This window comes from Carlito syrichta, unplaced genomic scaffold, assembly GCF_000164805.1.
Source record: "Carlito syrichta isolate Samal-C Ts95f unplaced genomic scaffold, Tarsius_syrichta-2.0.1 Scaffold302555, whole genome shotgun sequence".
Classification (NCBI taxonomy): Eukaryota; Metazoa; Chordata; class Mammalia; order Primates; family Tarsiidae; genus Carlito; species Carlito syrichta.
In genome coordinates this window covers 251,457-273,877 of record NW_007246651.1, presented here as the reverse complement: position 1 = coordinate 273,877, position 22,421 = coordinate 251,457, and the positions used below count along the sequence as shown (strand labels likewise).

At 42.5% G+C, this 22,421-nt stretch overlaps 1 protein-coding gene across 1 annotated transcript in view; it reads right to left on the bottom strand.

Moving 5' to 3' along the window:
- SVOPL (SVOP like) overlaps positions 1–22,421 on the bottom strand; it is a 96,038-nt gene that overhangs the window by 16,844 nt on the left and 56,773 nt on the right. The window contains exons 9-13 of the mRNA XM_021711746.1: positions 13,580–13,653; positions 11,015–11,220; positions 10,227–10,338; positions 9,470–9,551; positions 7,286–7,375 (exon numbers count right to left, since the gene is read on the bottom strand). Coding sequence (XP_021567421.1) covers positions 7,286–7,375; positions 9,470–9,551; positions 10,227–10,338; positions 11,015–11,220; positions 13,580–13,653 — 564 coding nt within the window. The remainder of the gene's footprint in view (positions 1–7,285; positions 7,376–9,469; positions 9,552–10,226; positions 10,339–11,014; positions 11,221–13,579; positions 13,654–22,421) is intronic.

Sequence of the window (22,421 nt, the reverse complement as noted above, 5' to 3'; positions counted from 1 at the left end):
TGGCCACTGCACTCCAGTCTGGGCGACAGAGTGAGACTCCAACTCAAAAAAAAAAAACAAACTTATATTTGTGATCCTTTTTGTTTTGTCTTTTTCAGTCCAAGTCTCACATTGTCACCCAGGCTGGAGTGTAGTGGCACGCTCATTACCACCACAGCATCAACCTGCTGAGATCAGGTGATCCTTCCACCTCAGCCTTCCAAGTAACTGGAACTACAGGCATGCACCACCACATCCATCTAATTTTTTGATTGATTGTAGAGACAAGGTCTTGCCATGTTGCCCAGGCTGGTCTCGAATACCTGGGTTCAGGCAATTCTCTTGCCTCTGCCTCCCAAAGTGTTGGGATTACAGGCGTGAACCACTACACCTGGCTATATTTGTCATCTTTTGTTTTTTGGGTTTTTTTTTTAGTTAGAGTCTCACTCTGTCACCCAGACTGGAGTGCAGTGGCCACTCCCAGCCACCGCAGCCTCAAACTGCTGGGCTCCGGCAATCATTCCACCTCAGCTTTTTGAGTAGCCAGAATTACAGGCATGTGCTACCACGCCCGGCTAATTTTTTGATTTATTGTAGAGATGAGGTCTCGCCAAGTTGCCCAGGCAGGTCTTGAACCCGCGGGCTCAGGCAATTCACTCACCTCAGCCTCCCAAAGTGCAGGATTTGTTATCTTTAAGTGATGAAATATTAGGTAGTAAAATTGTATTTTTTTTTTTTTTTGAGTAGGTGTCTCACTCTGTCACCCAGGCTAGAGTGCAGTGGTATGCTCATGACCACCATGCCTTGACCTGCTGGGTTCAGGTGATCCTTCTGCCTCAGTCTTCTAAGTAGCTAGAACCATAGGCGCACACCACCACACTAGGCTAATTTTTTAATTTATTGTAAAGATAATGTCTTGCCAAGTTGCCCAGGCTGGTCTTGAACCCCTGGACTCAGGCAGTCCTCTCACTCTGCCTCCCAAAGTGCTGGGATTATAGGCATGAGCCACCTGCACCTGACGGTAGTAAAATATTAATTCTATTTTTTAAGTTTTTAGTGTAGAAGGTAAAAAAAAATCACATGTGGTCAAAATTGCACTTGGAAATCTCTTAATCTCCTATATCACTCAAAATACAATAAGCACAGACAAATTTATGAGAAACACAAAAATCCCATCCTTGACCGAACTCTAACTTGGCTCCTCTAAGCCCTCTTCACCAAGCCTCAGCCTTGGCCTAAAGACTTGAACAAACACTATCATAGCTTCTAAGAGCTCAGAGGCACGTCTCTAAGAGGACCCTAGCCACCCTTGAAGGGCCTGCCTGAGAAAATGCAAGGCTGCCAAAGCAATGTGTTCCCACCAACATCTGAAGATAGGGCCCCAGGCTCCCAGCCTCTGTGGAAGGGGAGGAGCCTAACTTCAATAGTGCTGGTGAGCAAACCCAGCAGGATTTCACAAGCATCAACACCCCCTTATAGATGTCTGTAATTTTTCATTTGCCTGACTTTGCTCAATCTCCTATCATTCCCCCTCATCCTCCCTCATTCTTCCCTTAAAACACCCAGTCACCTCCCTATAAATGGATGTTGAGCTCAGTTCACACTGGACTCTTTTCCCTTTTACAGTAGTTATTACTGATTAAAATCCATCCTTGCCACTTTAACTAGTGCCAGCATCGTTTATCTTTAACAAAATACAGTTTCTCCACAAGTTCATTTCTTATGGGAAATCACTTCTGAAAATATTCAGTGGATATATTTTTATTCCCACTAACTTGGAATTCTGTGCCATCTTAGGCACTGATTCATTGTTTTTCATGCTTCAGGAGAAGGCCAGCCATTTAATGGGGCAAGATAATCATTGCTCGGTTGTGGCCATTAGATTAGAGTCTTGAGATCCTTGAGAGATAGAAGTTTGTCTTTTAGGCCAGGCGTGGTGGCTCACGACTATAATCCCAAGACTTTGGGAGGCCAAGGTGAGAGGATTGCCTGAGCCCACGGGTTTGAGACCAGCCTAGGCAACTTGGCAAGACCTCATCTCTGCAATAAATCAAAAAATTAGCCAGGCATGATAACGTGTGCCTACTTGGAAGGCTGAGACAGAAGGATCGCCTGAGCCCAGCAGGTCGAGGCCACAGTGACCAGGCGTGTACCACTGCCCTTCAGCCTGGATGACAGAATGAGACTCCAACTCAAAAAGAAAAAAGTTTCTCTTTTATTCTTATCTAAGGTAGACTTTTTCTTCCATGAAGAAACTTAAAATTTTTATGCAATCAGGTTCAACATCTTTTCCGGTATCTATATACTATAATAGAAAGTGTTTTCAGAATTCTGACATTTTCCTTTTCATGTCAGTATAGCACACGGCAATGTGAAATTAGTCTTCTTATAAGCTGGCCCCATATAAGCTTACCCTTTTCCCTCTCTGATTTACTTTCAACTGAGTAATCTTTTTAAAAAGCATCACTGATTATATTTCTCACCTGTTTAAAACCCCTAAATCATTCCCCACCATTTCTAAGTCCAAAGTCCTGAATATGCCTAGAAGTCACCTTCTGTCCCTTCCCTTCTCTCCAAGGCTCACCATGGCTATTTTCTATCCCTGAAACACAGCCATCTCTGTCCCACCTCAAGGCCCTGAACTAGCCATCATCTACTGGAAATACTATGACCCTTTTCATGGTTGTCAATTTCTCATATTTCAGTCCTTAAGTTCAAGGTCACCGTCCCAGAAGGACTTGCCTTAAAAAAGCCTGTTGCCCCTTTTACTCACTATTATATCTCCTCCTAAGCATGAATCACAATCTGGAATTGTTTTAAATTATTTGCATACTTATAAAGTGCCCAACTTAATGGAAGTTTCTTGAGGTCAAGAACCTTGTGGTGGTGTGCCGTCAAACATTTAACAATATGTTCTCAAAAACAAAACAAAACAGAAAAAGCCCTGATTTGTAGCATTTGCCAGTTTCCATGCTGCAAATACTACCACCATGGTTATTTTTAAACAACAATGTGACATTATCCAGCTGACAAATTTTCCTGAAAGTTTAACAATCAACCCAGTGCGGGCCAGCACCAGCACACCAGGGGCACCTTGTTTGGCTTATTGAGTACTGCACATAAATAGAACCAGGACAATGCCAGGCACAGAGTAATAGTGCAATAAATGTTAGCGGAACGTTCCTTTGGGATAAAATAATTCTCAGTTCCATCAAATACAGATTGTAGCTAATTGAGTCTTTTTTTTCTTTCTTTTTTTTTTTTTTTGGTGTTCTAGCTTCTAAATTATATAAAAGTTCCCTAAAATGTGTAGAAAATTACTCCAATGGGTCACCAAAATAGGATCCTAAGTGAAGGGGGACTCTTGCCTCCTAACAATCTTTTTGCTACCCTACTTCTTTTTGAATCCTGAGAGACTAAATGATTTCTGCTGGCAAGGGCAGAGGGCTGTCCATGAGAGGACAAGCAAACAGATCTAGGAAGGTTGTAGGGGACCGGAAAGGCATGTTCCAGACAAATTTTGGCAGTGTTTGGGCTTGGAGGGGTGATGAGGTTGAAGGGATGAGGTTGGAGAGTGGAGACAACTGCTGTGCTCTTGATGACAACAGAGGTGAGCCAGGCAAGGAGGAACGTCTAAAAGTTTTGCTGGGAGTTACAGATGGACTCCTCACTGCCATCCCATGGAGGAACTTTCCTAAAGACTTCAAATGTTTTCAGTGCTGGTTTTGGATGTTAACTGTCTCATCTGATGAGACACACACTAACTCTGGCCCAAGGGAGCAAACTTGGTTGTGTTACCCATATCCCTGCACTCTCCACAGCTGCACACCTGGGCCTTCAGGGGCCTGCACTGCAAATGTGGAGTGAAACCCAGAGCCATGGATATGCTGGAAGGACTTGAACCATCCATAGAGATACCAGCAGTTCACACTTCACTGAAGCAAGGGATGCCTATGTTATGGACTGTTTGTGTTCCTCCAAAATTCATACATTGAAATTCGAATCCCCAGTATGATAGTATACTACATTTGAAAGTGGGGCCTTTGGAAGATGATCAGGTCATAAGGGTGGAGCTTTCATGAACGGAATTAGTGGTCTTATAAAAGAGAGCACAGAGAGCTCTTCCTCCCTCTTTCTAGATGTGACAACACAAGGAGAAGGCAGCTGTCTGCAAGCCAGGAAGACAGCCCTCACCAGAACCTGACCATGCTGGTACTGATCTCGAACTTCCAGTCTCCAGAACTGTGAGAAATAAATTTCTGTTGTTCACTCGCCACCTGTTCTAAGGTTCTTTGCTATAGCAGCCTGAACTGCCTAAGATGCCACGTTAGGGCAAGGTGTCTGGCTTCTTGAAGCTTCCCAGAATAAGTGGGGAGGCAGTCCCTGGCCTATTAGTGTCTCAAGACCTTATACTGGTCCCTTTCGTATTTCAGTAAGTGTTTCACTCTTTGATAGCAACATTCTCCTTTGTTGTTTTCTTAGACTACATACTCATGACTCCTATTATTTTTACTACCATTAGTTTTTAACAACTAAATGATTTGAAACATTCTTTTAAAAAAAAAGGCATTTGTAGTCATTAGAATGTGTAAATATCTTATTTATTAATAAGCATTTTGCTTATTAGTAAGCATTTTAAGCCAGGCACGGTGGCTAATGCCTGTAATCCCAGCACTTTGGGAGGCAGAGGTGAGAGGATTGCCTAAACTCAGGGGTTTGAGAACAGCCTGGGCAACTTGGTAAGACCTTGTCTCTGCAATAAATCAAAAAATTAGCTGGGCATGGTGGTGCACACCTGTAGTTCCAGCTACTTAGAAAGCTGAGGCAGAAGAATCGCTTGAGTCCAGCAGGTCGAGGCTGCAGTGGCCAGGAGCTTGCCACTGCACTCCAGCCTGAGCGATAGAGTACGACTTCAACTCAAAAAAAAAAGAGAGAGAGAATAAGAAGGAGAAAGGGGGACAAGAAGAGGGGACAAAAGAAAAAGAAGAGGAAAGGAAAAGGAAGGGCTAATCTCCTCCTTGCCATCCTCCCTGTTGATGGCAGTGTCTTTCAGAGGGTGGCCCACAGACCAGCTGTATCAGATTTGGGGATACTGAAACATACACGTGACTGGTCCCCATGTACAGAATCGGCATCTGTGGGTGGAGTCTGGGAATCTTTCTATTATTGAGTTATCACAGGAATTTTGATAAGCACTACAGTTTGAGAACCACCACCAAAGGCAGGCTGACTGATGAACTTACTACAGTGACACCAACTATTGACTTGGAGCAGCTCACCTAGGCAAATATCCTAGGAGTAGATACAAAGCTTCCCAGGTCCGAAACCTCCCAATCCAAACTGGTTGAGGAAAGCAAAGCATTCCCATTGCATAGTGATTGATATAAATTAACTGAACTTGGAAGTATTTTTGTTATGAGAAATAAGTATTTGAATTGATTGTATTGAATTGATTGTATTGAACACTGGGTGATCATTATTAGCTAACATTTATTGAGTTTTTTACTATAGGTCAAATATTGGGCTAAGTGCTTTGTATGGTGAGTGCTATTACTTGTTTACACTTTACAAATGAGGGTAGCACAGAAAGATGACTGACAATTTTCAAGAGTTGAGAACCAGCCAGGCTCGGTAGCTCAACCTGTAATCCCAGTACTTTGGGAGGCCAAGGTGAGTGGATTGCCTGTGCCTGCAGGTTCAAGACCAGCCCAGACAACTTGGTGAGATATCTTCTCTACAATAAATCAAAAATTGGCCAGGCATGGTACCATGCGCCTGTAGTTCTGGCTACTTGGAAGGCAGGTCGACTCTGGGGTGGCCGTGAGCATGCTACTGCACTCCAGCCTGGGCGACAGAGTGAGACTCCAACTCAGAAGAAAAAACAGAGTTGAGAACCCACCCTGGTTACAGGATGCTAGGCAGAACAGAGCCTTATGTCCCCAGGAGACCTGGTCCCAGTGGGTGTTCTTTCCTGATCCACAAGCTCACCTAAAGCAGTGTGGACTCTGGGATAAATACCTACAAATGCCCAGGAAAAATGTTGCAGTGACTGTGAACTCAATACTTAATGAATGTTTGGGAAATGAAATATATCTTGGTCTGTCATCCAGAAATAGGGTTTATATTTTATCACTTTCTTTCACCCTTAGGTTCTTTTCTAAAAATGATAAAATAATAAATATAAAGAAAATTTTAAAAGCAAAAGCACCAGACAAAGGCTGCCCCCATTTTTCTTTAAGACAGGTAGAAAAAACACACCCAAGATAGTTATAAAAAATGAATGGTAGCAAAATCCCTATGTCAAATTATAGGAAATACACAATAAAGTCTACTCAGGCCATAATAACTTCCTTCCTCTGAAAATATTACCTTCCCCTGACACAACTGATTAGCTCAAGCATGGACAACTGACCAGACCAAGACCAATGAGAGTCCCTTTCTAGGGATTCAAAGAGAACTAACAGCAACTTCCAGTGGCCAGAGCTAAGGACATGCATTTGGGATTTGTTGGGCTATTGTGCACACAGGCAAGGGCAGCACACTTGTTCTCAGGGAGAGCGGAGTAAAGCCTGCATGCTAAGGTGGAGGTGAGTGACCATAGGCCCCAGACAGAGGACAGAGGAGGAAGACAGAGTCTGGGCCCCTGTCAGCCTCCCACTTCCTGCATCAGGCCCTCTCAAGGTCTCATCTCATTCTTGTTTTTTGGTTTTTTTGTTTTTTGCTGCAGCCAGAGCAGGTGAATTTCTGTTTCTTATGGCCAAAAAGACAGCTTCTGAGGACCCATGACCTGGCGGGTTAATCATATCTGGCTCTGGTATCTCTCTTGAAACAAGGATTCATCCATGGTTCCAGGTCACCCCTGGATCATATCCCAGCCTGCACCTGGCTTGCATGTGCCACCTACCTGTACCTCAGTTCAACCTCCCTGCACTCTCGACCTTTGTTTTTCAATGGTCCAATTAGACAACATTCGGACTCAGGTTAGGCCCATTGTCATCCCCCTGCCCAAGCTCCTTGTATTATTCATTGCTTTTGTATCCTCCCCCAATAGTACCCAGTTTACCCAGAGCAAACCCTGAATGCAATGCAATGCATACTACTGATTGACTGGAAGCCTGGTAAGAGTCATTTAGCTTCTTTCCCTACCCAAATTCACTGAACATTGAGGAAATGGCACCTCCAGAAAACTCGTGAAGTCAGCAGAAATCCTTGGTTTTATTCTTAGTCTGAAGGGACCTGGTGTTCCTTTTTCCCCACCTCTCTCCAACTCCCTTTCCCTTTCCCTGCAGACACACCTCGGCCATACCTGGGCTATAAATGGTGCCACCATTGCACCAATACGACACAGGGAGCCACTGGTTCCCATCCCCAGAGCACGCATTGTGGTAGGGTAGACCTGGGGGCGAGAGGAGAGGCAGAGAAAGCACTGGTTAGTTTACCTCTCTCCTTCCCCGAGTCCTCCTCTTCTCTTCCCTCCCCTCCCCAGGTCAGGCTTTGAGATAGATAGATAGATAGATAGATAGATAGATAGATAGATAGATAGATAGATAGACAGATAGATGATAGATAGAAAGAATATCAAACAGATTTACAGAATATTGAATAGATGATATTCATTTTCTCAGATATACAACTTTGAATTTTTGTGACAATAAACACCAGCCAAAAATAAGTACTTAGAATTTATTCTTTAAGTGAACCAATTCCCAAAAGTAGGTGTTTAATTGAATATTCCAAATAAAATCATAGAAAGATAAGCTGTGGAATCAGATAGAAGACTTTCACTTTAGGCTATAAGTATAAAAATGATTTTACTGAATGAAAAGAAAATACTCCTCAGAGAATAATGACCCAGCGAAATCTTTAATATGAACACAACAGCGAAAAGAACTGACTAGAGGGCCAGGCACCTGCTAGGCCATTCCCTGTGTTCACATTCAATTCACTGGCCTCTTTGATGTCACAGAATCATAAGGCATCTTCTACTTTCTTGTGGCAACTTTTTTACATTTATAGTAAAACTTCATCATTAGCACTTTACTGATTCAGAATTCTTATAGGAAAGGGCAGCAGTTTAATGTCGGCAAGTTTTAATAAATGAATAAAATTATAGGAAGAATATTTTAGGGGAAAAAATGGTTTCTCAAAATTTTGGAACAGTGCTATACAATACTGATAAAACAGTTTTTTATCAATTCACCAGGCAAAGCACGTAGTCCCTTTAGTTGGCCACATCTTGCTGGCCACCATCTGTTCAATGCAAATAGCAAAATGCTTTTCTGCCTCAAAGGACACTGCTATGCTTATAGGAAAAGCTCTGTGGGTGGGATGTCTTTATGGGGAAGTGTATTTATTATTTTCTGAAAAATGAGATTGCTGACTATGACTAAAAATAATGAATTCAGATGTGTGATGATGTCTCCTTTGCTATAATATTGATAAAGTTTTGTTCATGTTTTGAGTCATCTAGGAGATGGAATACTAAAAGACTTTCATTGTTAGGTATGCATCTGAAGTTTTAAACAATAGATATAAAAGATAAATACTTAGAAATGGCCCTCAAAATGAGCAAATTGCAAAATACATGTTTGATTATATATTTCAACTGCAATTCTAGAAGCACACTGTGTTGCACATTGATATTTTTGGTTCATAAATTCACAAAATAACTTTAGATTTTGCTAATGGAACTAAATGAAGTATTGTATATAGTTCAAATATCGCATAGTTTCCTATTTTATCTGTGTATGGGGGTAAAGAGAGTACTTTTCTCTGTGGTGTTAATGGTTTTTGACGTGTCAAATTCTTCTTCTGAACAGACTTCGCTGAGATGAGAATAAACACAGCTTTATCAGTCCCTATTGCACTGTTTCCTCTAACTCTAAAAATGACAAAACCCATTAAAACACTGTTTAATTTCCTATGCAAATATTGTTTCATTGATAGGAATATCAGCTCTTTAAAGTAAGGGATTTATGAGTAAATCCTCCAGCTCCTTCAGTTAGTGCCTTGCATGTGTATGTATTAATTTAATAAATTAATGAATAAAAAGTAAATCAAGGTTATATTCAAATTTAAGCTACACGTAGCAAATAACAGGGGAAGTGATCTTCCAAAAGAATAAAGGTGAAAAATACATTCTAATTTCAAAAAAAAAAGAGAGAAATGGGGGAGTTTTACATTTTGTCAGTGATGTGTTGCTACCTGGCTCTTCTGGAAGCACAGTGCTAGAGCAGTGAGCTGTTTTTTGCATGCATGCTATTTAGTTAGCAATGGAGAAGATCCTGCCTTTCAGAGCTTGGCTTTCAATAGACTGAACAGGAGAGGAGAAATTCCACATTAAACCAACCCTCTGGTGTCTTTTTAATAGAATGTCTTTAGAAAATCATCAGAGGTCAACAAGAGCCAGGGATGAATTGTTTGCATGGACACATCTCTAAGTAACCTACCTTGCAGGCCCTGATGAACCAGTCCCTTCCTGAAAACTAACCTCAGCTGTGTAAATGTAGATGGTGTTGAAGTTTGCTGCCACCAGAGCCCTCAGCATGAAGAGGAAGCCAGTTAGACCAGCACTGGAGAACAGGAAGCAGAAGGAGGTTATCAAAGGCCACATGAAATGCCTCATATGACCCAGCTCAAGTGCACATCCACAGATAACTCAGACCCTGAGGGAGGTATTGTTTATCAACTTGCCGGATTGTGGAGTCATAAAGCATGCCTCCTCCAAGTCCTTCTCCCTGCCCTCTCTATTCCCCCAAGTGCACCATTCTAACCTGCCCTCACCCCCCCAAGTAGCACACCTTCTGCCACCCCTCCCCAGAAAATGGTGCAGACAACTTGCAGAATAAATGGTACAGCTCAGGCCACTCCAGGATTGCAAATGAAGAGTGAAATGTTTTACAGCACAACTTTCTTGGCATTGGTCCAAATAATTTGGTAAGCAACTAGAGTCCCAATTCTCCAGGAAGCATATAATAATCCTAGATATTTGGGTGGGTAAAGTGAGTACATCAACACTGGCACCCATAGCCTGTGACAGGCGAAGGAGCACAGGTCAGTAGAAAGAGGGAAGTGGGCATGGTATGTACCAGGCAAGATTGTTCTAGTCAAATGAACAATGTGTTTTCTGCTGTCCCTGGTAAAAGGGGCTTGTCCCTGACCCACACTGAGCAGCATGGGTCAGGAGATCCTATTTTAAAGCAACTGCACCAAACATGTTTGTTTTGAAAAAACCAAAAAGAAAATACCTTGAAGTGCAAATGTTGAGGAGAAGGAAGAATAACGCTGTGCATCCCAAGGTAATGGAGAGGCTCAGTCGCCTTCCCAGGAAATTGATGCCCAGGATATTTAAAGGATTCACTAGAAAGCAAGCAGCAAAGACAATTTCTGGAATCTTGGAATGCAAATGGCATATATCAACACTGGCATGGATTCATCCTTGTCATTTCAGAAAGAAGCAACTTCATCCAAACCTCATGAGTATTCCAGCCAAAACCCAGTCTCATTGTCATCAATTTCATGACTCCTTCAATATACTTTTCCCATGTGGGTCCAAGAATGACAAGCACTGGTGTACACAAAGGATATGTTATGCCTAGGATGTATACAGTAGGTCTACTATAAACTGTCAACTTGCTAGGCTGATATTTTAAGTGTTTTATACTGTTTTCATCAAATTCAAGGTGCCGTTGATTTTTTAAGTACCATCATTTTATGTCTACTAAAACAGAAATCACGCTGCCAATTGAAATCTTCTAACAAGCTATTGTAAGATACGTCTCAATTTCCGAGATGTTAAAATGTGGGGGGAAATGCATATTAGAATTGAAATAATACAGCAATTCAGGGTTCTCCTCCTCCAGACTTCTCTTCCCCATACCAATCCAAACTGGAGACATGTCAGCATGACTTGGGGACTTATTCAGTTCCAGTAGGCAGGAGCTACATCACAAAGTCACACCCCTCTCTTCTGAGACTCAATTTTGTGTATTCCACCCGAAACAGAGAGAGACCCCACACACAGAAGAACATTTACGAGCAATTTCACCAACGGTGCTGAGGATCATGGTCTGGTAGTCAGAAGGGGCGAACAGGTGGCAGTGGCAGGGGCTCAGGCTCTCCTCCGAGTCACCCACAGTCACTACCACCTCGGACTGTGACTTTGAACCACAGACCAGGTCCTGCTCCAACAGCTCTGCACTGGCCAAGATAACTCCATAGTAGGCGAAAGAGATTCCCAGCCTGGAAGTGAGAAAAGAACATCATTAGCAAACACTGACAACAGACCTAAAGTACGTGTAGCACCTTGAGTGGCAGGGATAAGAGGGAGGGCATTCCAAGTGGAAGGCACAGAATATGGAAAGGCAAAAGGGGCAGGAAGCTCAGCTCACACATCATATGTAGCATTCATGGGAATATCTTTTGGGAGACAGATGCACACACTTTCTTCCATAAAGACGAAAAAAATTTATTTTAAAGATGTAGGGTACAATTCAGGATTAGGTATACAAATGTTCATTATGCAGGTGCCCTTGTTGATGAGGTATGCCCCTCTCTCCCCTAGCAGTTTCCTGCTACTGCCAATTCTACCCTCCCACCTCCACCCAGCAGTTTTCCACTACTGCCAATCTCTTTCTTATAGTATTATGATAATTGTTCAAGGTCCACTTATGAGTGAGAGCATGTGGAACTCAGTTTTCTGTTTTTGTGATAATCACTGAGTATGATAAACTCTAAATCCATCTAAGTTGCTACAAATTCCATATGTTTGTCCTTCTTTATAGCTGCATAATATTCCATTGTATTTATGTACCACATTTTTTTTATCCAGTCCAGTTTCAATGAGCAGCACAGTTGGTTCCATGTTTTTGCTATCGTGAATAGTGCTGCAATAAACATGTGTGCAGATGCACACATTTCTATTGGTCTAAACCTTGGAGTAGAATTGCTGGGCCATAGAATGTATGTTTTTTCAGCTGTAATAAGTACCTCTAAACAGGTTTCCAAAGTGGTTGTACAATTTGAACTCCAGTGAGCTGTGTATGAAAGTTTCAGTTACTTTTCATTCTTCTCAACATTTGGGATAGTCTGTCTTTACTTTTAGCCAGTCTCCAGGACTGATGAATTTGTAATGGCATCTTGTGGGTTTTAATTTGCATTTCTCAAGTGACTTTAATGTTGAGTATTTGTTTGTTTTTAGAGACAGAGTCTTGCTCTGTTACCCAGGCTAGAGTGCAGTGGTATAGCTCACTGCAGCCTCAGACTCCTGGGCTCAAGCGATCCTGCCTCAGCCTCCCAAGTAGCTGGGACTACAGGCACATGACTGACATGTTTATTTGATATACATTTTAGTTGAAGAGCTTGTTCAAGTCTCTGGCTTATTTCTAAACTAGGTTGCCTATTTTTTCTTGAAAAAAATTATACATATATAAGTCATATTATATTTGTGTGTGTATATGGGTGTGTGTATATTTGAGGGGGGACGCCCCCCAAAAAAGCAAAATTATTTTTTGGAAGGTGGGCCCTTGTAGTACAGGCTTTCTCCTTTAGGTGAGTGTTCTAGGAACCCCTTGGCATCAGCATACCAGCTAGCATTAATCGTGAGAGGCTACGTTCAGCGTCAGTGAATTTTTTTGAAAATTTTTTCAACGCGCTTGTCCATTTCATGGACAAATTTACAAGCATACCTACCCACACCATCCTGAATGTTTAGCAGTTTTTACCAAGAGTGGCATGACCCTCATGCCCTACCCTCCCTATTCACCCAATCTTGTCCCAAGTGGCTTTTTGTTTCCCCAGATGAAAAAAGACCTTAAAGGGAAATGTTTTGCTGCTGACATGAAAGAGGTGGGGGAAAAAATGGCAGAAGCACTAAAAACATCAAAATTGACAAGCTCAAAAACTGTTTTGAGCAGCGGAAAAAGCATCTTGATAGGTGTATTGCATCAAATGAAGAGTACTTTGAAGATGACTGAAGTTTAAAAATGTAAGAATACATACGCAATTTTTAATAAATAAATTCTAGAGTTTTTTGGGTCCCCCCTCAAGTATATGTATATACATGTATATATATAATTTGTTGGAAATACATATGGCAAATTCCCTTTCCCAGTTGGTAACTTACCTTTCAGACTCTCCATGATAACTTCTGGCACAGAGTTCCTAATTTAATATAGTAAAACTCAATTTTTTCTTTATAGTTAGTACTTTTGGTGTTCTGTTTAGAAAAGTCTTTGCTTACTCAAGACCATGGCTGCACATAAATTAAACACAGAGAGGACCACAAGAGTCTATTTCATTGAATCTGATTATTGGTGGCCTCAAAGGATCCTTTTCGGTCATGTGGTGAAATAAAAGACCAAGCTGCTGAAGGTTAGGAAGCAAGCTCATAAGAAAAAGTTTAAAACTGGTCATGGACAATTAGGGCTTTTTCCTTATTTTAAATTGTACATTATCTTTTTTGTGTGTGGAAGTGGTGGTATTAATAGAAAGATAAGACATTGATAGCGGTAAATTTTGGAATCTGCCTTGCATTTTTCTTTTCAGTAGCACTCAAATGTCTCTTTATTTACAACTAGTTTTGAAATAGTTCTACTCTTACCATATGACCCAAATCTGTAGTGTAGTCCGTAAATATTTAGCATCCAATAGGTCTGCAAATCTTCCTCTTTTGTCCTGGAATGACAAAAAAGGGGACAGAATACATTTAGCAGGTTAAGGATGAGCAAAAGTGTCTCCAGTATTTTAGATTATAGAAGACAAAGATGCCGGGCTCGGTGGCTCAGCCTGTAATCTCGCGCCTTTGGGAGGCTGAGGTGAGTGGATTGCCTGGGCCCGCGGGTTCGAGACCCGCCTGGGCAGCGAGACCTCATCTCTACCATAGATCAAAAAATCAGGCGGGCGTGGTAGCGCGCACCTGTAATTCCGGCTACTTGGAAGGCTGAGACGGAAGGATCGCTGGAGCCCAGCAGGCGAGGCTGTGGTGGCCGGGAGCGGCCACTGCACTCCAGTCTGCGCGACAGAGTGAGACTCCAACTCAAAAAAAATAAAATAAAATAGAAGACAAAGATAATACAGGAATATGGTAGGGTGAGATGACTACTGAGTTCCTAAGAGTACAACTAACCCAAATCCATAGATAATTTTTTTTTAACGCATTCATCTCAGCCAATTAGTCTTTTGGCTTTTTATTATCATTGGCAAGTACCAGAACAATTTTTTTTTTTTTTTGGAGTCGGAGTCTCACTCTGTCACCCAGACTGGAGTGCAGTGGCCTCTCCTCGCCACCGCAGCCTCGACCTGCTGGACTCGGGCGATCCTTCTACCTCAGCTTTTCCGAGTAGTGGGAACTACAGGCGCGCGCTATCACGCCAGGCTAATTTTTTATTTTTATTGTAGAGATGAGGTCTCACCAAGTTGCCCAGCTGGGTCTCGAACCCGCGGGCTCAGGCAATCCACTCACCTCAGCCTCCCAAAGCACGGGATTACAGGCTGAACCACTGAGCCCGACTATGTACCAGAACTATTACACTTAAGATCCTAATCTTTCACTCCTCCTCTCCTCATGCACTGGTGCAGGGGTGAGGAGGGCAGGAGGACCCATAAAAAGTAACGGTAAAACTGATGGGGGATTCTTCTAAAGTTATCATTAAAATAAAAATCTTGTATTAAAAAAGAGTATGAGACTGTATGAGAAAACAATGGCATAAAATTGAAAAGGAGACAAAATGCCCAACTCTTCTTTCTGTCTCTAAGAGGCATAGTTACCAAAGTTCCTGTTCACTGTCAAAGCCTATTCAACACTTTTGGAGAAACAATAAATAAGGATGAGTTATGTATGACTGTGTAGTAATGGCTTTTTGTGTGAAACTAGGAATACTTCAGAGATGGGTACTCTGTTAAAAGCCAACCACTCTTTCCTCATAAGTAGACTGGGCTTACAGTCCCCCTAGAGAGACTAGGAATGAGATCTTGGGTGTCCTGGAGAGCTTGAAGGGAATGCAGAGGTCTTTTGCTCTGGTGACTGTCAAGACTCCGTTCCCAGAGGTCACAGTGAGCAGAGTGGAAGAACAAACAACTCCATTTCAATCTGCTTTTTATATTAGGGCTCTGGACACTCATTGAAAAACCTCTGATCTTGTTCTAGCCTCCAACTTTCCAACACAGAATATGTGGCCCAGAGAAGATAAGTGACATGCCTAAGGTCATACAGCTGTTTAGAGGCAGAGCCAGCATGGAATTCAGGTCTCCTGAGCAGCAGTCCTGAGCCTTGCACTTTTTCCTCTCTGCCATGACTCCTTGGGCTTAAATGTGACTCTGACCCCACTCTTCCCGAGTGTCACTAGAAGGCCAAAGCAGAGTCCACTGTGAACATAGTGAACCATAAATTTTATCCCAGGAAGCCGTTTAGTTCTGAACCTTTGGCTACAACCCACATGGGAAGACTCACCCACTTCCCCTCCCAGTGTGGCCCTTCTTCAAAGCCTCCCATCTGGGCAACTTTGGAGGAAAGCTGCAGAGGTTCCCGTTCCTCGTAGCACCCAGTCCAGCCTCCAGGACGAGGCATCTGACAGCAGCCGAGCAGACCAAGCCCCACTGCACATTCCCACCTCTGCTCTCAGCTAGCATCTCCTCCAGCTTATCCTGCTGTGGCCACATGACCCTTAGTACCCCTTCCCTCTACGAGGGGTTACTCTTTTTTGGTGACCAATCCATGTCCCGCTTGACCCCTGAAGTCAGACTGTCCTGGCTCAGTCCTCTCTGCTCCGACCCCACACAGGCTGCAGCTTGCACTGCTCACCTGGTTCTTAGCACCTGGGCTCTGTTTTGTTATTGATTCTTCTATATGTGGTGGTTTCATTAGCCAGATGGTGAGACTCTGGCCGGACTGAAGGCCGGGTCTATTGCTCGTGGCTCTATCCATAGGGCCCTACTCAATAGATGATTGTGGAGAAGATCAAGATTCTTTAATGGGCATGAAGGATGGAGGCTGCAAGCTGAGGCTTGAGAGGAAAGGCGTGGGGAGAGGAGGAGAAGGGAGAAGGCCGGAAGAAGCAGGACGGGGAACAGAGGATGGAGGAGGGAGAGGTTAGGAAGGAGAGGAAAAGTGGAAGAAGTAGGAGGTAGAGGGCGGAGGCCAGACAGAAGAGGGAGGATGAGGGAAGAGAGGATGCAGGACGTAGAGGGAGGATGGGAGGTGGGAAAGGGGAATATAAGTGGAGGATGGGATATGGGGGATGGGGGATAGAGGAAGAAGGGAGGAAAAGGAGGAAAAGAGGAGGGAGAGAGGACGCCTTTCTGACCTCAATGTTCTTCAGTCCTGGTGTTGCAACTCCTGGGTCCAAGTCATACAGCACACTCCAAAAATGGTTGTCCTTGGTCCCTCATGATCACACGGCTGCCATGGTTTGGAGTTAATTGTCTCTGCTAGGACTTTTTTCTTTGTGTAACCATTTTTATTTTTTATACTATTGACAATCAAAATGTCATAGCCACTTAAAGGTTATGTTCTATTCTCCATAAAGTATAATAGTTTCCTTCATTTAATCAGTTGCCTGGCAACTAATTAGTCCTCCCAGCATGCTTTGCATGGCAAGATGTGATTGTCAGTATCTCAGTAGGTAGAAGTTGGCTGATGCTGTAATAGTAGCTTCCTGAACTCTGAACCCACAAGAATTTATTTCCAGAATTCAGAAAATATACTAGAATAGTAGACTCAATCTAAACCCTTTGGAAGAAAGCTCAGGTTTCCCGTTCCACAATTTAGTTTTTAGATATGTGTAAGAATTAGGGGAAACACTCCACAAAACAGAATGAGAATAACTTACCAAAGTATAATTATGAGTATGGTGCAGGATTGTGGTAGTCAATCTTCATGGCGTTTGCATGATTATTGAGCACACACTACCTCACACTGAAAGTGCTGGCCAGGTGGCAGTGGGATGAAAGGCATCTGTCATCAGTGATGTCCTGGGAAAGCAGTCAGAATTGCCCAGTGTAGCCTACATCTTGCCTGCATGTAGGACACTCAGATATCACTTGCCCTGCTGTGGTCACTTGATTCCCAGAGTATAAAGTTTTGGGGGGGATGGGGTGGGGAGGATGCCCAAACCATCTGGGATGCAGAACAAGAGCTGTGAACTTGGGAGCTCTTCTCCATACTTGCTGGTGTCCTTGCTTTGTACTCACTCCCACCTTATACAGAGACTAGCTAATGTCCATCCATATTGCCACCACCCCTAGAGAAAGGTATGGTAAGGGTTCAAGCACTCCTGCACATTCCTGAGAGGCCCCTTGTCTTCTATGCACTCCCAGTAAGTAGCTTCAGGGGATCCTTGGCATCCCTGCAGACTATGCCCAAAGATGTAAATACCTATTTACTCCCTTTCTTAATAGTCATAGGTTTGAACAATATAGTATCAATGTGATCATAAGTCTTGTGATCTGTATAACTTTTGCATCAATGTAATCTTAAGTCTTGTGATTTGCATAACTTTTGTAATGCATGATGCCTTAAGTCTTATAAACTTTCTTTACTCTAAAAGTCACTATCTAAATGTGAAATGCAGCAGGAATTTAAGTTCTATACAATGCTCTGCTGGTCATGTGGCTAATGTATAGGTACCAGCAACTCTGAACTATAAAAGTGGACTGTGAGACCTGAAGGGTGGGCAGAACCATTTTAGAAACACCTTGAATCTGGTTCTGCTCCCCGGATTTGAATTCAGAAATAAATCTCTTTATCAGTGTCAAGGAAGAGCAGTTGAATTTTACTTGACCCATTAAGCATAACAATGTCGACCGTGTTGCAGGACCTTGGTTGATGGAATCTCCTGATAGAGATACCCTAGCAGCTGCCAGAACCACTTTGTTCTCTGGAGACTCTGGAGAGAAGTCCTGCTGACCAGAACCAGCCTTTGATGAACTGGTAAGAAAGAGGCCTTGCCGGATACCCAATCTTGCAAAGTGGATGTGCTTAAGCGAACCCTGCTGGATATATGCAGGGGGTGGGAGAAGTTTTCTCATTTGGGCTCTCCGGAACCATTTTGTAGGCTCCAGAGGAATGCTGAATTGACCCGTTAGTGCTTTTGTTTTTTGCGTGTATTTGAATTCACTAAGAGAACTGGCTAGTTTGTTATAGTATGTTTGACAGGACATGTCATAATTTTAAAACTTGATTGGCGTGCATTTCTTTTATGTCATTTTATGTTTTCCTGAGTGTTGCTATCTCCCTTTGTTTGTGTAGTATTTATGTAGGTGGTGAAAACCCACAGGAGAATAGGGGACTCCACCTTTATGAACACAGACTCTGGTCTGGATCAAAGATAAGAGGTACTCTTCCCTTCATTCTGTGCAGACAGACTCCCTTAAGTGACTTAGGGACTTGCAAAGGTGTCAGGGATCAACTCCCATGACATGTAAGGGCCTCATAGGGACCTCTCCATTCTAGTTATATAGGACTCTGGGGGCTGTGGAAGGCCTCAGAGTTGATCTGATGCTCATCAGACTTGAATCCACGCCAGATCCCGGAAACAGTGATTGGAGGGTTGGAAAAGGTCCTAGAGGAAGAGGAAGTTGAAAGGGGCTCCTAGTGCTCCTAGTGGCTGCCCCATTTGGGGGGCATGCATAAGGGCTGGTCACCTGGTGCCCCGGGATCCCTTGAGTGCTCTCAGCACCCTGAGGGAATACTAAGACATGTAAGAGCAGGGAGATGACTGGTGGTATCAAGGATGACAGGAGCCCCCTCCACAAGCGGCACCTTTTGACCCAGAACACCTAGTGCGGTCTAGAGGAAGGGATCGCTTGCCACTTCTACCTCATGTCTACATTATCCTCAAATGTAAGCTTAGCCTGTCTGGTTTCCTACATCTTTTTTCTCCTGACCTGTCAACCTTTCTAAAATCCCCAATTTTTGTTGTCAAAGATGTGCCAAGGCACCTGCTGTGTGTGTATAATGCTACCAGTTATCTTGAATTCTTTCCCAGGACCACACCCTCTCCCCTCCTTAGTCTGTATTCTCCTTCATGGATTCCGAGGGAACATAGGAATCTCTCTTATATGCCACTTAGCCTTTTGTTAACTCAGCACAAGTTTACGCTAACCCTGGAGGAAATAATTTTGCAATCTTCCTCTGGCAACTAAGAGACTGAATAGACAGTTCTTGTTTTCAGATGCTAGCAGCCAGGTTAGTTAGAAGTGAATCTGTTTCTAAAGGTTTAGACCTTGCCTGAGATTGTGATCAACTGCCTGTCCCTGTAAAACTGTTGGGAGATCTCTTACAGGTATGCATGTATGCTAAGCCCCTACTTTAAAATGTAGTGCTAGATAACACCACTGCTTGTATCAAAGAGTTCTTTTGGCTGTGCCTGATTAGCACCCCTCTTACAAGACAGGTAAAGCCTTAAATGCTGAATACTCTGCAGGACATAATGAGGCATGGGAATTGGCTATTCCCACCTGATTAAGTCACCTTGCTAAGCCCAGTACTTCTCCTATGGGACAGGTGAAATATTAGGTACACTCTGTGGCACAGCAGTGTGAAACCTGATCACTCTCACCTAATTGTCTACTGTTCACAACTAAGACCATAATTTAGTAATTTATAAAGGGTTTTAAACAAGTATGATTGTTCATAATTAGAAATAAGTAGGAACAGATAATTTTAACATCTATATGGTCTGTTCACTCTAAAAAAGGGTTTTGTACCAGATCATTTCAAAGGCATTGTTGGAAAGTTCTGGAGCACAGGAAAGCTTCAGGGAGGACTGGGGACGCTCAACTTGGAAGAAGCCATTAGGGTCCCAGGGATACCTGGATTACTGTTTATGGCTTTTTGGTTATTTTTTAGAATTCTCCTTTGAGGAATGCATTGCATGGGTGTTCAAAGGCAAAATTCTGGGTATTATTTTTGTTTCAGAATTTGCCTGTGAGGAACACAGTGTACAAGTGTTCAAAGGCAAAATTCTGGACTTTCAAGGAATACAAACAGGAAAATGGGTAACACTCTATCTGTACCCTCAGATGCCCCATGGGGACAGATTTTTTTTTGAGTTGGAGTCTAACTCTGTTGCCCAGGTTGAAATGCAGTGGCACACTCACAGCCACCACAGTCTCAACCTGCTGGGCTCAGGCAATCCTTCCACCTCAGCCTTCCAAGCAGCTGGTACTACAGGCATGCATTACCATGCCTAGTTAATTTTTCTTGATTAATTGTAGAGACAAAGCCTCGCCAAGTTGCTCAGGCTGGTCTTGAACCTGTGGGCTCAAGCAATCCTCTCACCTCGGCCTCCCAAAGTGCTGGGATTATTGGTATGAGCCACCATGTCCAGTCGGGACAGATTTTAAATAATCAGAACAAGTCAGAATTATGTGGTTTAAAACAAAAAATTATTGTACATTATTGTAATCAAATTTGGACTCAATACAAGTTAGCAGATAATGAGGTCGGGTAAAGAAATGGGACTTTGTGCTTTAACACCATATGGCAATTAAATTTATTTTGTAGACATGAAGGGAAATGGTCAGAACTTCCATATGTAGAGGCATTTTTTAATGTATTTCACTACTTTGCAAACAAGATTATATCCTATGGGATATTAAATACCCAACTCCAGAGGCTTGACTCAAAACTATAAAAACCAAGCTCCCAATTACAGAAAACTAGGGAAGTTCTTAGCAACTGAGGTTTTAAGGGAAAAAAAGAAGGACTCCAGGTTGAGAACCAGCAAGACAAAAAGCAGGCAAACCTATTGGCAGTTGCCACTAGTGGCAAAACTCCAACCACCCAACAGAGACCCTGTAGGAAAAGATCTGCTAAGGGGAATATTATTTCCTGCTATGGATGTGATCAGTCTGGGCACTTGAAGCACAAATGTCCTCAGTGGCCTAAGCCCCCAGGACCTTATCTGACTTGCAGACTAGAAGGCCACAGGAAAAGCTGGTGCGTCCTCTCCTGAAGGGTAGGGGAATATTTAGCTTGGTAATTATGGCCACTGACTGAAGGGCCCAAGGACCACGGCCTGGCCCAGTGCTCTGTTTGTCATCCCCCTAGAGAATCCCTGGGTCTGTATGGGCATGGCTGAGGTTCAAATTAATTTCTCGATTAATCCTGAGGCTAAGTTTTCAGCCCTTGTGCTCATACTGAACCTCTTTCTCCTGACACCTGCTCCCCAGTAGGAGTTGAGAGTGATCTAAGAGTTAGATGTTTCACATAACTTCTAATCAGAAGTTACTAAAGGTTAATTCAAATTATGAATGTAAAAGATTATCTATGAAAAGGTAAAAAGAAAGAAGCCAAAAAGCAAAGGAAAAATATATAAAGGTTGTTGGTGTAAACGTATGTTTTTGGTAGGAAAAAAGGATATAAAGAAAAAGAATAATTTTGTGTAGAAAAGGATCTTGTATGGTAAATTTTTGTCTTATAATGGAGTGAAAGAAAAAAGTATAGGACAAAATAGAAGGTTCAATGTTGGGAGCCTGCCGTGGAAGCCTGCCTGAGCGTTAGGGATACAGGCAGGCTGTAGACCTTGAGACCACCACGCTGGTTCAGGAGCTGAAGGCCCATTGCCTCCTCCTTTCTTTGTTGTTTAGCGTTACCCACTGGCAGGGACTTTTATGATCTAAGCATGAAGTTCTGAGAATATGACAGGCATGGCTGACTCTAGAGATCCAATGTTCCCGTTTCTCATAGACTGTGGTTTCGGCTTTAAACTTAACACAGTTCAAACTCAGATCACATTTGGGAGCCTTATACATAATACAAGCTTCTTTATAAGATTTAAAAATATATTTACAAAATTAGAATATACATTTAGAGGACTGTTTCCAGCATTAGATGGTTATCTAGGGTTACCAGAAATGGCCCAGCACGAACTTTGGGCTGGGCCACATTCCTAAAGGGCCCAGCGTCCATTTTGGGTTGGGCTGCATTCTTTTAATACGGTTCTTTAGTTACAATTAGTGTACGTTTTTTCTACTTATAATAGAAACTGAACTTATTTTATTCATAGAAAGTATTTTAGAATAGGTCATGCTACATCAGGGAATTATGTTAGTCCAAGCATGATCAAACATGATACTTTAAGGTTTTATAAGAATACAGCTAACTTTTGAAATTTCATTGTTCCCACTTTCTACTAATTGTGATTTTGGCTTTAGTACAATTACAGTTTGTATTTGGGTTTTATTTTAGAAGCTTTATTGCTGATGATCAGCCTCATATATCAGGATTAGGAATTAGAAACTTTTATAGAAATTAAGATAGATACATAGGATTTTAGAATAGCTATTTTGTTAAGAGATCATAATCAATTGTTCCTGGAAATGGCCCAGCGTGATCTTTGGACTGGGCCACATTCTTTAGGAACTGGTCTGACCTATAATTAAGAGTTTTTTATAGTACAGGTAAAGTTAGCACAGAATAGAAAGGTATTAGGATTTAAGTC